This window comes from Nansenia antarctica, assembly GCF_963989245.1.
Source record: "Nansenia antarctica genome assembly, chromosome: 1".
NCBI lineage: Eukaryota > Metazoa > Chordata > Actinopteri > Argentiniformes > Microstomatidae > Nansenia > Nansenia antarctica.
The window spans coordinates 29,000,017-29,015,238 of NC_137674.1; the positions used below are offsets into that span (position 1 = coordinate 29,000,017).

The window sequence follows — 15,222 nt, forward strand, 5'->3', positions numbered from 1 at the left end:
CAGTATGTGCCAAGAAAGAAAGAACGAATGAAAGAATGAAAAGACAAGAGAGAAAGAGAAAGAGAGAAAGAGAGAAAGAGAGAGAAGAGAATGAGTGAAATAAGGAAACTAGTCTGTCAGGTCAGGCATGAAATTACACAAGTCGATTCTCCGTCACACTTCCTCAGCCAAGCCGAGACCCTTCATTTGATATAATTAACCCCCCCCCCCCCCGCACACACAGACACACACACACACACACACACACACACACACACACACACACACACACACACACAACATCCACCCACACCCTTCCCTTTGGCTCTACATCATCATGACCAGCTAGCAGCTGAGAAAATTATAGTCTTTCTCTCCCTCTACTCTCTTTCTCTCCCCAACCCCCCTTCCACCCCCACCCCTCTCTCCCTGGCTTCCGGTCTCAAAGCGGTCATGGACTCTGGCTCCCTCGTCAGCGATGAGCTGGTTCACAGTAACACACTCTTGTTGAGTCATTCTGTGTTTCTCGCTCAGCTTGTGAGTGATTTCATTAGCTATGAGTGTGGAAGTGATGTGTGTGTGTGTGTGTGTGTGTGTGTGTGTGTGTGTGGAGGTGGTGTGTGTGTGTGTGTGTAGGTGGTGTGTGTGTGTGTGTGTGTGTGTGTGTGTGTGTGTGTGTGTGTGTGTGTGTAGGTGGTGTGTGTGTGTGTAGGTGGTGTGTGTGTGTGTGTGTGTGTGTGTGTGTGTGTGTGTGGAGGTGGTGTGTGTGTGTGTGTGTGTGTGTGTGGAGGTGGTGTGTGATGCTATGGACTTGGGCATCTTAGCGCTGCCGGATTGATTGATCATCATTATGCTGACAGAAAGGAATTGTGGATGAAATGTGTAATTGGGAACTGTTCTGGAATAAAACAAAATAAACTACCACATGTTGTGAATCACTGAATTGTTTAATAATGTAGTTTATTTCTTTTATTTATTAATTCGTTCATCCACTCATTCATCCATCCATCCATTCATTCATTCATCCACTCATTCATTCATCCACCCATTCATTCATTCATCCATCCATCTATCCCTTCATCCATTCATTCATCCATCCATTCATTCATCCATTCATCCATCCAGTCATTCATCCATTCATCCATTCAGATGCAGAAGAAGTATTGTTATGTAGTTATACAGACATCTAATCTTGTCATCGTATAATTAGACACGTTAATATGAAGTTATTGATCTTCAAAGAGCAATAAAGAGAGAGGAAGTTTGTTTGTGGTAACAGCAAGTTCATAGTAAATCTCTGGTCAGCTTTGTGTACAGGGCCTGCTATACAGTATATCATATGTTTCACTGTTAAGAAGTATAGCTTGCAAGTAAGCATTTCAGCACTTTTACACCACGCTGTATGCTGTGTATATGATGAATAAACTTGGATTTGATTTATCACACTAAGTACGTGACAGACACTCAGACCTGTCAGTTAAATAGTAGCTGCCTGTTCACACCCTGACTCCTAAGACTGCTCATATCCTGACTCCTAAGACTGTTCATATTGACTCCTAAGACTGTTCGGACCCTGACTCCTAAGACTGTTCATATTGACTCTTAAGACTGTTCACACCCTGACTCCTAAGACTGTTCATATCCTGACTCCTAAGACTGTTCATATCCTGACTCCTAAGACTGTTCATATCCTGACTCCTAAGACTGTTCATATATTGACTCCTAACACTGCTCAGGCCCTGGCTCCTAAGACTGTTCAGGCTCCTGATTTCTGTCCTGTATTGCATAATGTAACCGAGTTGAGATGCTAAAACTCACTCCTCAAATACCCCCACCCGTGCTGTAGCTGGTTTACATCGGGTATTTAAGAAGACAGTCAAGCTGTGAGGCAAGCCAGTGGTCACAAGTTCGAGGCTTCGGTCAGAGCAAGTCAAACATGACGTCTGTTTCACACACACACACACACACACACACACACACACACACACACACACACACACACACACACACACACACACACGCACGCACGGGTCTGTGGTGCTGTCTGCATTCAAGTCACAGTGGGTCTGCAGTCTGATCTCAAGGACATCACCACAACACCTCGGGCGAGGCAGGGCGATCTGTCACCAGCGGGATTACAGGCAGGAAGACGTTTGGCAGGTGATTAGCTTGTAGAGCTGCCTATAGTATAGTACAGCATAATCTCACAAAGAAAACAGTATCGCAAACCAGACATGTACTCAAAAACATTTAATGAGACAGAACAGATAATGCTGATGAACTGTAGTGTCTAAAGTCTTGTTTAAAGTCTGTTTCATTTATAACTGTATATCCATAGATATCTATCTTGTTGTTTTATGACCCCCGTGTCTCACTGCCTTGAGCTGTCAACGGTGTATCCACTCTCTAGCAAAGCCTAATTTCAAAGATTATTCAGAAATAGACATAGAAATGTCTATTTCTAGAAATAGAAATGTGCATAACACAAATTAATTATAATAAATGTCATGGGGTTTGGTCCAATTGCTTGAAAGAGTTTCATCAAGTTTCCTAATTTAAAATAGATAGGCTACCTCTCCTAACCTATCTGCAGAGTGACAGGCCAATTATAACGGCTTAGGTTGAATCTGCCAACGTGAAAATTATTGTGAAGATGAGATTTAGCCTACTTCTACAGTTTCTCACGATTCCACACATTATCTGCGATTAGAACATTGATACCAATAAGCCTGTAGTAGGCTCTATTAGTGAATCCGAAAGCCCAAGAAAGAAACGTCCTTGTTTGTAACGGCTACGGCTACGGTTTGAACCAGAGACCTCTTGCATGGATGACACAAATGTAAACCGCTATACCAAGAAGATATCCTTGTGGTGCAAGGGCTATCTGGCCTTAGAAATCACACGCAGGGCTCCCTCAAGGCTTCCAACTCACCTCTGCTACACAACACATACATGTAATCTTATCAACAACATCTTATCAACTCGACCGCAGTAGCCTACAACCCAATAACCCAATAACCCAAAATAGCCATCACTGCAATACGATGCTACGACTGTCAAATTAAAAATAATTGACAGAACTAGTAGGTATTTAGCAGTTTGGAAAGAGACCGCCTAACCCAACCACGCTGTAAAGACCCCTCACTCCCTCCCCTCCCCTCCCCTCCCTCCCTCCCTCCCTCCCTCCCCTCCCTCCCTCCCTCCCTCCCCTCCCCTCCCTCCCTCCCCTCCCCTCCTTCCCTCCCTCCCCTCCCCTCCTTCCCTCCCTCCCTCCCTCCCTCCCTCCCCTCCCTCCCTCCCTCCCTCCCCTCCCCTCCCTCCCTCCCCTCCCCTCCTTCCCTCCCTCCCTCCCTCCCTCCTTCCCTCCCTCCCTCCCACCCACCCACCCTCCCTCCCTCCCTCCCTCCCTCATTCCCTCCCTCCCTCCTTCCCTCCCTCCCTTCCTCCCTCCCTCCCTCCCTCCTTCCCTCCCTCCCCTCCCTCCCTCCCCCCCTCCCTCCCTCCCTCCCGCCCTCCCTCCCACCCTCCCTCCCTCCCTCCCTCCCTCCTTCCCTCCCTCCCTCCCTCCCTCCCTCCGGGGCCATGAGGCAGCAGACACTCCGCTATCCGCCCGTTATCCAGTTGACAGCAGCAACCCAGCTGATCACCGACACCGGACAGAATGGAGCGGGGAGACACCGAGGGTGCGTTCGTCAATTCGACCTGAGAGCGCTGGAGCGCACACTGGGTTCTACGTCATAAAGCGACCAAGTAACTTGATTCGACAAGAGGCATTCCATGAGTGCCGATCAGGTTTCCAGAAGGTATTTACGAACGCAGCCCGAGACGCAGGGCGCGCTCATGGACACGGTCGGGTGGTTGGACTTTGGAGACATTTTACGCAGGAACGGAGCGTCGTAAAAGTGCGATCGCGGCTTAATTCAGATCTCGGTCGACTGTGAAGGATGCGTTCTATCCACTAAACGTTACTTTCATATCTAAACAGGTCACTCGAAGTAGTTTTTTCGTTCTTTTGGAGACGGTTATTGCCGTCCTCCGGCGAAATAGCAGACATCACGCCAGACACGGGCACCTAGACAGAGTCTCAACGAAACCAAAAACACTGAAATAATGTAACAACGAGGTTGTCTAAAGGTGGACCCGACGCGAGTGTACAAAGTATTTCGGGGTCAACACGCTGTTCTCGTTTCTGAATCAAAGAGGAGAGATGATTCCCCCAGCGAACATGATCCAGCAGGAGGAGACTCTGAGGAAGGACAGCGGCGGCGAGACTCCTCAGTCACCGGCGACGATCATCAATCACCAGCAAGCCACGAAGGTAACCGACCTCTGAAACTTTGTCAACGTCTTATCTCTTCGTTTGGTGATTTGGTTTCATGCTCATCATCTCCACTCCTAGTCTCTTCGGGGGTCCCGGTAACATTCCCTTGAGGCGATTCATCAATTGAACTTGAAATGAATCAGTGACCAGTTACAGTGTCAAAGTCCTAATTTAGAGGTGTTATTTTGAGATGCATTACAAGCCTGAAGACAGCTATCACTCGAATGATGACAGACTCACTGTCACTGCTTAAGATTTTTTTCTTTAAAATATTTTAGATTATGGCTCGTCAGATTGTTGCATATTGCTGCTGAGAAATGTTTTACATTACGATATCAAACATAAAGGTAAGGTGGTTTAAAAGGTAATAGTAAATGCCTGGGGTTACAAGTTGTCTGTACTGAAGGTTGTGTGTCTCTTGATGACAGATTCGTGTATAAAACAGTAAGCTATAATGTAATACACTATTTAAAGAGTAATTAACAGTCTATATAACGGCTTTAGTATTATTACATATTTGGGGGTGTAGGTATTATTTATATAGGCCTATAAAGGAGACACAGATTGTTGATTTAACTGCCAACAACAATCTTGGATGTTGACAACCTATTCCCAGGAGTAACCCATAAACAGGTGAATATACAGTATTAATGAAGGACAGATGGAGACTACATCATAGTTGAATGAAGAGTTATGGGACTATTATTATGGGATGCCCAGGGACGGGAGTGTTGCAGTGTGGCCATGGGCGTTTTGTCTAGTTTTGTAGTCCACCACCGCCATGTATCTAGGTCACCTATGGCCCAGAGAACTACAATGATTGGTCTCCCATGGTTGTCACCGTGGTTTCGTTCGGCCAGCCCTTTTCCTGTCCCAAAGCTCCACGACACAGTTCAGTTCTACACGCAGATCAGAAAATATATACGACTCCCAGAAACCATTTCAGTTTTTCCGTCTACTCACTCTCTCTCTCTCTCTCTCTCTCTCTCTCTCTCTCTCTCTCTCTCTCTCTCTCTCTCTCTCTCTCTCTCTCTCTCTGTGTGTTTGGCAGCCAGTCAGTTGCAGCACCAGCGATCATGGCAAACGAGAAAAAAACTATTTCCTTCCTTCTTTTTCATCGTACCATTTATCACTCCCCGTCTCTACACCTCGGCGAAGGCAGTCACTAGACGGCGGTGTTTGAAGTCGGTCTTGGCAGGTGTCCATAATGTAGTCTGCAGATGGAGACGAGCATCTGGACCCGCTTCCAGGTTTGACAGCGGAGGCATGCTTGTCCTCCTCTGAGGAAGGTGTGTGAATGTTCTCTTATAGACACCTGCCAAGACTTTCTGCCGGAGATTAAAGACCCATCTCTATGGATGGATAGTTGTGTGAATGTTCTCTTATAGACACCCAAGACTTTCTGCCGGAGATTAAAGACCCATCTCTATGGATGGATAGGTGTGTGAATGCTCTCTTATAGACACCTGCCAAGACTTGAGCTGCCGTAGACCCATCTCTTCAGGCTACATCTTGACTGTCCCTCCTAAATACCTCCTCATCCCCACTTTCCCCCAGTACAGTTTCTCTACTATAAATACATATATATATGTATATATATTTTTTTGTGAATTAGAATTAAAAAGGTAATTCTTCGTTCTTCTAGCATTGCCAATGGCTCCCAGTCATAGCTTTTTCTTACGATGACTGATGGATAGATGATTCACTTACTTAGACAAAAGTATTTGTTGTAAGTCGCTTTGGATAAAGGCCAAAAATGTAAATGTATTCTCACTCTTTAAATAGGAGTTCAGTGTACACTTAGTACAGCTCCAGATTTCACTTAACTCTAACCCTAAACCTAACCCTATGATGAGAAGATTACCCACGTCAGAATACTAGAATAAGAATGCTATAAGTGCATTTTAGAACCCCAAACGTCAAATACTTACACTTGTGCCATGCAAAAACATTGACAGATTATTTCACTTTGAATGGAAAACATTGACTGATGATTTCACTTTAAATGCATAATAGATTGTTCAAATAGCAAATATATTTTACAGTGATGATGATAAGTTAATGTTAAAGGTTAGATAAACTAAGAAACTTGAATCTCCATATCAAACCCTTTCTCACGCTTACATTTTTGTCACCCTTAATGACATTTACAGTTGAAGCTGTGTTGGGGATATTCATAATTCATGACATCCCTCCCTGAGGTGTTCTTGGTAAATTAGCTTTTAGCGTGAACCCCTCCCCCCCTCCCACCCCACCCCCCACCCCTCCAGGTTTTCATTAGCCCCCTGCACTGTTTGATAGACTGGCTGTGCATAAAACAACCCATGTAGCTGTTATTGCTCTTGTGATCGATAGATAGATGGATGGATGGATGGATGGATGGATGGATGGATGGATGGATGGAAGGATAGATAGATAGATAGATAGATAGCTAATAGATAGATAGATGGATAGATAGATAGATGGATGGATGGATGGATGGATGGATGGATAGATAGATACATACCGGTAGATAGACTACGGTATGCACACCAGTCTCTCTTCGTCACTCCTCTTTATGAATTAGTTTGTTTTGTTGTATTGTGCATCGCTCCATGATGAGTCTCGGCCTTGAGAAAGAGAACATTACAGTCTTCACTGTTGAAGATGGAGGCCCTGATACTGAGAGTCAGTGTCTTCCCCTCCCCTCACAGACACACTGTACTCTACCTCTGTTAGATGAAGTGCTGAAATCAGATTTGTGGTTGGAGATGCAGCGCTCGGAGCCAAAGTATTCCAGCCATTGTTTATCTAATTACTGAGATAACAAACACAAACCTGGAGGCCATCTTGCTCATTTAGGCCTGTTTAGTGTGTGTAGGGTGTTATTATTATTATCTAGCAAAGGAATTTCTTTCACAACCATTACTACCCCCTACGGATTGTGTGTGTGTGTGTGTGTGTGTGTGTGTGTGTGTGTGTGTGTGTGTGTATGACTAGCGTGTATGACTGTGTGTGGGTGGTGATGGTTTGAGGCTGGATTGATTGTTTCCAGATTGACTAGTTTGATCAATAGGTCATCATCATGTCACACACACACACACACACACGCATGCACACACACACACACACAAACGCACGCACGCATGCACGCACGCACACACACACACACTCGCACGCACGCACGCACGCGCACACACACACACACACCTACAATCCCTCCCGTCTGAAGGAACACGATAACCTTTTATGGGTCCTTTCTCTGGTTCATTATCATTCACAATAATTCATAAAGAAGTGCTCAACGTGCCACCTCAGGCGCTGGCCAGAGCCATAAAACGACAGCACGGTTCGCCAGCACGTCAACGAGCGTAGAATGGATGAGCAGGATGTCCTGAAAAGAGGAGAGAATAGACATTCTCTCCATCCGTAGGCGGAGAGGAGAGAGAGGCGTCACAGTTCTAAAAAAGAGTGTTTGTCTCAGAGCAGGAGAGGAGGCAGTAATGGCTGCTGATTGAGGCCAGAGGACGAGAGGAAGTGTGCCCAGTGTGGCGTACCGCAGTACCCCCACCCAGGAAATCACATTACCTCTCTCGGCGGGGGGTGGGCAGCGGGGGGGGAGGGGGGTTGTGGGAGGCGCAAACAGTTACCGCGGGAGAGAGGAAAGGTTGCCGTAGCAATGGTCATTTCACGGGCCTCTGCTGTGCGTCTGAAATAGAAACCTGTCTAGCTCTGACCAATGGATGACCGGGGTCAAGATAGTTCGTGACGAAGTCTCTCTGCAGGCTGAGAGTGGAGGGACGTGTGCAGGGAGGAGGGTTACTGTGAGGGAGCAGCAGAACAGGACTGGTGGCCATCTTGGTTTGTGATGCTCTTTTGTCGATAGAAAAGTCATGTATCGATGCTTATCAATTAAAGATCCACCTCTCTTCTCTCCCTTTTCTTCTTCTTTCTCTGTCTCCTTCGCATCTTCTCCCCCTCTCTCTCTCTCTTTCTCTCTTTCTCTCTCCCCCCCTCCTCTCTCCCCCTTTCTCTATCTCTCCCCCCCTTCTCTCTCTATGTCTCTCTCCCCCCTCCTCTCTCCCCCGTCTCTCTCACTCTGTCTCTCTCTCCCCCCTCTCTCTCTCCCCCACTTCTCTCTCTCTCTGTCTCCCCCCCCCCCCTCTATCTCTCTCCCAGCTCCAGAGGCTGAAGCGCTCCCTCTCCTTCAAGACCAAGTCCGTGCGCAGCAAGAGCGCCGACAACTTCTTCCAGAGGAACAACAACGACAACAAACTCCAGACCTCCGAGCTCCTCTCAGATGTTAGCAGCAGCACGGGCCACCTGAGCGGGGTGGGGGTGGGGGTGGGCGCCGTCCCCCCCCACCACTCCCACCTCTCCATCCCCCCGGTGCCCCCGGCCCTCATCCCCTGCGCCCCTCCTCCCACCAGCAGCTGCACGCCCTCACGCCACCCCCTCTACGTCGACCCTACGGGACACTGCTTCATGGAGCACATCTTCAAGAAGCCCATCTTCTGCGATGTCTGCAACCACATGATCGTAGGTAAATGGCCGCCCCGCCCGCCCGCCCGCCCTCCTGCCCGCCCTCCCGCCAGCCTGCCAGCCTGCCTGTCCCCGTTAACGACTCACTCATTCCTTCCTGTTACGGTAACGGGGTTCTGGAACACAACGTGCAGACCGCAGATGTTCCGGAATGTTCCGTTTCCCCCTTAAAACAGACGATTACAGATGTTCCCTGAGTGAGTGAGTGAGTGAATGGCTTCCTGTAACTCCCATTGCAAAATATCCGATTTCAGTGATTCAGAGCTGTGTCATATAGAGTTGATTCTGAGACTACACACACACACACACGTGAGGACTAACCTTGCCTGAAACCTGAGGATTTGCCCGCTGAGCCGAAGACCTAGGCTTTAGCTCGGCGAGTATGTGCCACGCTTTTCACGTGGGGGTTGCAGGTTCGAATCCCCGACTTGTTCACTGAAGTACTGAGTGTTTTGAGTCGTACACGCTCGGCTGAGCTGAGTCGTCTCATGGAACACACGCACGCACAAGCACGCGCGCGCGTGCACACACACACACACACACACACACTCTTTGAGCAGATGGGGAGAGAAAGCCAGGAGTCAGGGAGCCACCAGTGTCATCACACAGCCCCGAGGTTCAGCCCTCCAGGACAGACAGCTGACATGTGTCTGATTAGCACCTCTCTCACACACACTCTCTGTCTCTCCTTCTCTCTCTCCTTCTCTCTCTCTCCTTCTCTCTCTCTCCCTCTCTCCCTCTATCTGTCTATCGCTCTCTCCCTCTCTCTCTGTCTCTCCCTCTCTCTCTCTGTCTCTCTCTCTCTCTGTGTCCGTTTCTCTCTCTCTCTCTCTCATTCTCTCTATCTGACAGCCATGCTATCATTGCCAGTCTCTAGGCAGATGCTCCATTTTCCCTGCCCTCTTGTTAGGCACCAGTGGGGACCAGCAGGATATTATATAACACAATCCTGTTTGTGTGTGTGTGAGTGTGTATGTGTGTGTGTGTGTGCGTGCGTGTTTGCATGCATGCGTGTGTGCGTGTGTGGGTGGGTGCGGGTGTGTGTGTGTATGTGTATGGGTCTGTGTATGTGTGTGTGCATGTGTGTGTGGGGGGTCCCTCAGACCATCTGTTCAGAGAGTGTATGACAGCATGTCTAGTAGCTAATAAAGCACAGACAGACGGTAGGTGTTAAAGATAGTTAGGTACTACACCATGTGATGCTGTTGTTGTTGTTGTTGTTGTTGTGGTGTGTGTTTGGGTGTGACTCAGAGCACAAAGGGAGCAAATCTTTTGTTTCCTTGCGGCAAACTGCAAGAATAGATAGATAGATAGACTTTATTTGTCATTGCTACAGTACAGGTACCAAACAACGAAATTTAGGAGGGGTGGCTCCCCTGGTGTTTAGGAAAGGAAAAAGAAACACATTTTAGAAAAAGCATAGATGCATAAAATCACAAGAAGGTAAGGAGCTGGTTTACATCAATAAAGGCTATGTACACAATCCACTGTACTATACTGCACAGATAGTCAACTAGGGTTGTCATATTGCACAAGAAAGTATTTTTTCACATTATTTTAAAGTGTCACAGTTTGCAGGCTTGAAAATGTACATGTTTGTGCCTCAGCACTAGCTGCCATACAATCCGTCCGGACTGTCCTGGGCCCAGAACTTTGACGGCCCTGTGGTAGAAGCTGTTCTTCAGTCTGTTTGTCTTAGCGGCCGGGGTCCTGTACCTCCTGTTCGAGGGCAGCTTGACAAAGTGTTCGTGCCCAGGGTGGGTCGGGTCCTTGGAGATCTTGGAGGCCCTCCTGAGACAGCGTGTTTTGTACAGATCCTCCAGAGAGGGGAGGGGGGCGCCGGTGATCTTCTGTGCTGTTCTCACGACTCTCTGTAGCTCGTTTCTCTCCGCTGTTGTGCAGCTGTGGAACCAGTTGGAGATGCCGAAGGTGAGGATGCTCTCCACTGCGCCGTGGTAGAAGGCCACCAGTATCTCCTTCTTGTTGTGTTGTTTCCTGAGGCATCTCAGGGTGTATAGCCGCTGTTGTGCCCTCTTGATGGTGCCTTTAGTGTTGTCCTTCCAGGCCAGGTCATCCCGCATGTTGTGTCCCAGGAATCGGAGGGTTGAGACTATCTCCACGCTCTCTCCGTCGATGAGCAGGGGCAGGATCTCGGACTTTTTCCTCCTGAAGTCTACGATGAATTCCTGGGTCTTTGACTTGTTTAGCAGCAGGTTGTTAACCTTGCACAGTTTGCTCAATTGCTCTACCTCATCCCTGTGAATACTGTTGTGATCAAGACAAGATGCTTGTTATCAATCTGTTAATGAATCGATTTGGGTACTGGGGGACTGAAGGGACATCTAGTGAGCACATGAAATCAAACTTTGTAGATTAGATTTGACCAGATTAGACACGATTAGATTAGATTAGATTCAACTTTATTGTCATTGCAGAGTACAAGTACCAGACAACGAAATGCAGTTTAGAATCTAACCACAAGTGCAAATAGTGATATAAAACGTGATAGTGATAATGATGGTGATAGTGAGTATGGCAAGCACAGAGTTTATATTTACATTTACATTTTACATTTTTGGCATTTAGCAGATGCCTTATTCCAAAGCGACTTACAATCAATACATTTGACTAAGCAAGTGAATCATCAATCCACCAGTCGTATCAGGAAGAGTAATCTAGCTCAGGCCCACACATTGGCAGTCTCAGTGATAGATGGAAAACGTTTTTTATTTTTATTTATTTAATTTGTTATATATATAGACACTGGAGAACAGAGAGACAGTACAAGGGGGGCAGTAGAAGTCATAGGGGACACAGTAAAGGGGAAAAGCGGGTGTCTCAGGAGGAGCAGTTAAGGTGTAACCTGAAGAGATGGGTCTTCAGTCTCCGACGGAAGATGGGTAGTGACTCTGCAGTTCTGACAGCCGGGGTTAGTGATACAGGAGAGAATAGTAGTAATCTATGCACAGTTAAGGTAGATATGTACAGTTAAGGTAGCTATGTACAGTATGGTGTACACAGCTCCATTGTCCTGTCTGCCCTGAAAAGGCTCTGTCCTGTTAGCGTAGCTAACTCAAGACTATTTCTGTCAACACGTACAAATTTGAGTTCTTCGGCCATTGGACCAGACTCAAATGAAGATAATATATCCCATTTCGCTGACACTTTCATCCAAAGCGACCTACATTGCAGTGAGTGCATACATTTTTCAGTATATATGCTCCCAACGGGAACCCACAACCTAAGTGTTGTTAGCACAATGCTCTACCAACTGAGCCACAGAGGACCAAGATGTAGCATTGGCTTCCAGATCTTTCCATGAGAGAGCGATAATGATGGTCTGTCATAGTCAGAGCCTCGTTCTGCCCCCTGGCTACTCATAGGAACCATGCCGGGCTGGGCTCCATCAGTCCAGCTGTAACCAGGGTGTGTGTGTGTGTGTGTGTGTGTGTGTGTGTGTGTGTGTGTGTGTGTGTGACGTGTCAGGGCCAAGACCCCTCCTGAGCTGGCGGGAGGAGACATGAGATGATGGCCAGGTGTGAGGTGTGTGTGTGTGTGTGTGTGTGTGTGTGTGTGAGAGACTTGCATTGGCAGACTGTGTCCAGGAGGAGAGTTGGCTAGGGTCCACCCCAGATGTCTCCCTGTCCAACAGAGACACAGGGTCACACAGAGAAACAGTGACTCTCACAGTCACACAGAGAAACAGTGACAATGACTCTCACTGTCACACAGAGAAACAGTGACTCTCACACAGTCACACAGAGAAACAGTGACTCTCACACAGTCACACAGAGAAACAGTGACTCTCACTGTCACACAGAGAAACAGTGACTCTCACACAGTCACACAGAGAAACAGTGACTCTCACTGTCACACAGAGAAACAGCGACTCTCACACAGTCACACAGAGAAACAGTGACTCTCACAGTCACACAGAGAAACAGTGACTCTCACAGTCACACAGAGAAACAGTGACTCTCACAGTCACACAGAGAAACAGTGACTCTCACAGATTCACACAGAGAAACAGTGACTCTCACACAGTCACACAGAGAAACAGGAATAGCATCACTAGAGCAACTCTCTCTCAGATCAACAATTATTCAATCACCCTTCACCCCATTTAGAATTCTCTTATTCCACAACTAATGTGTTCTGCATAATGAAAAAGCTCAATTTGATTACACTGTTCTTTGACTTTATTAGATTTATGAGGTACATTACAGTATATAAAGCAAAGCTCAGGCATAAGTAATTGAAAATGAGTTGAGCCCTGAGCCTGTTCGACATACACACGTAGGCGTTAATAATTTGTTCCGGTGAGAAAATTGTAATCGTCCCTCAGGGTGTATTAAATGGTTTCTTCTGACGTACGGAGGTTTGAGTTAGCGAATCTGCAAACCACATTCGTGTCGTTCTTTGAAAGGTCATGTCCAGTACTCGAGAACTAGTGTTGTTGGCCTCACAGGGAGGCCATGGTGATGGGAATGAATCATCCACCTCAGCCTTGGTCTGACATCTACACACAATCTCCCTCTCTACCGCTACTGCCTCTTCTCTCTCTCTCTCTCTCTCTTTCTCTCCCTCCCTCACTCCCTCCTAATTTTGTTCTCTCTCTCTCTCTCTTTCTCTCATTCTCTCTCTCCCTCCCTCCATCTCTCTCCTTCTCTTTCTCTCCTCCCTCACTCCCTCCTAATCTTGTTCTCTCTCTTTCTCTCATTCTCTCTCTCCCTCCCTCCATCTTGCTCCTTCTCTCTTTCTCTCCCTCCCTCTATCTCCTTCGCTCTCTTTCTCTCCTTCTCCCTCTCTCTCCTTCTCACCATCTCTCTCTCTCTTTCTGTCCTTCTCCCTCTCTCTCTCCTTCTCCCCATCTCTCTCTCTCTCTCTTTCTGTCCTTCTATCTTTCTCTCCCTCCCTCTGCTTCTCTCTCTCCTTCTCTCTCTCTCTTTCTCTCTCTCTCTTTCTCTCTCAGGTGACACTCTGTTTACCCCCAGCTCGCTTGCCACATCAAATTGTGATTGGAGCGTCATTCAACCCAAGGCTTTTCACCAGGCCTTTTAAATGGAAGTACAAGGCTGCGGTCCTTCATATGTGGCTTTGCTCCAGAGAAGCACAGGTCTTTGTGATGGAAGGCGGTGTGAGGTGTCCAGGTCCATAAACATTCTCTGACAGAGCGCCTTTCTGCACTACCTTGTTATTGATTACAGACCGTGCTGCTGCAAATGGCTTATTAAATAACTGTCTAACGTGTTTCTCCGGGAAGTGAATGGGAAAGTTATCTGCGGGTGACAGAGGGTGGAAAGTAATTTACACTGGTGAAAAGCGGTGATCGATCCTCATGCAAGGTTTTATTGAATGAATAATATTCTAGCCATTACTTACGTTTTGTGTGTGTGTGCGTGTGTGTGATTACTATTCCAATTCCCAGGGAAAGCACCAACTAACACCATTGTGTGTGTGTGTGTGTGTGTGTGTGTTTGTGTGTGTGTGATTACTATTCCAATTCCCAGGGAAAGCACCAACTAACACCATTGTGTGTGTGTGTGTGTGTGTGTGTGTGTGTGTGTGTGTGTGTGTGTGTGTGTGTGTGTGTGTGTGTGTGTGGAGCTCAGAGCAGGGCACCTATGCATGAATATGACACTCAGTGACTGGTGAAACGCAGTACAGCACAGAGACAAGACACCCAGTGTTGGTCAGGTGCACCCAGCTCCTATGCCACAAAAGTCCATCTAGCTCAGGGGAGGCTGGTGGAGGTAGAAATCGGAGGACAATCAGCCCGTCTTCCGATGTCTTCCTCTGCCGGCCTCCCTTGGTTTAACTCCATATCATTCGGATGTTACATTTGACATTTTTGGCATTTAGCAGACGCCTTATTCCAAAGCGACTTACAATCAATACATTTGACTAAGCAAGTGAATCATCAATCCACCAGTCGTAGCAGGAAAGTAGGGAGTAATCCATCTCAGGCCCGGGGCCATTGATAGAAGGAAAAACCTTCTTCTATCACCTTCTTCTAAACCTAGCCTATTTATTTATTTTTATTTATTTTTAATTTTTAATTTAGACACTGGAGAAACAGAGAAACAGTACAAGGGGGACAATAGAAGTTTTTCGGGGACACAGTAGAGGGGAGAAGCGGCTATCTTCAGGAGACGCAGTGCTAGGGGGTTCACTTCTTTCAGTTGTAATTCAAAACCTCAGTTCCCTCAACCCTCAAAGAAAGAGACATTCAGATATAGTAAGTCCGTTTTTAATGTAACAGCTTGTGTAATCAGCCAGCTGTCAAACCAGACAGGGCTTTCTGTTCCCTCACAGATGTACGCTGAGTGAGTGTACGTAAGGGACATGGTAGTCCTGTAGGAAGAAATAAGGTGGGTGTACAGCGGACAGGACACAACAGT

General features: G+C 47.1%; 1 protein-coding gene across 1 annotated transcript in view; it reads left to right on the forward strand.

Moving 5' to 3' along the window:
• Positions 1-4,204: 4,204 nt before the first annotated feature.
• Positions 4,205-15,222, forward strand: part of stac (SH3 and cysteine rich domain) — a gene marked incomplete at both ends in the record, with an annotated part of 47,160 nt that continues 36,142 nt past the window's right edge. Inside the window, 2 exons of the mRNA XM_080548335.1 lie at positions 4,205-4,297; positions 8,459-8,822. Coding sequence (XP_080404461.1) covers positions 4,205-4,297; positions 8,459-8,822 — 457 coding nt within the window. The remainder of the gene's footprint in view (positions 4,298-8,458; positions 8,823-15,222) is intronic.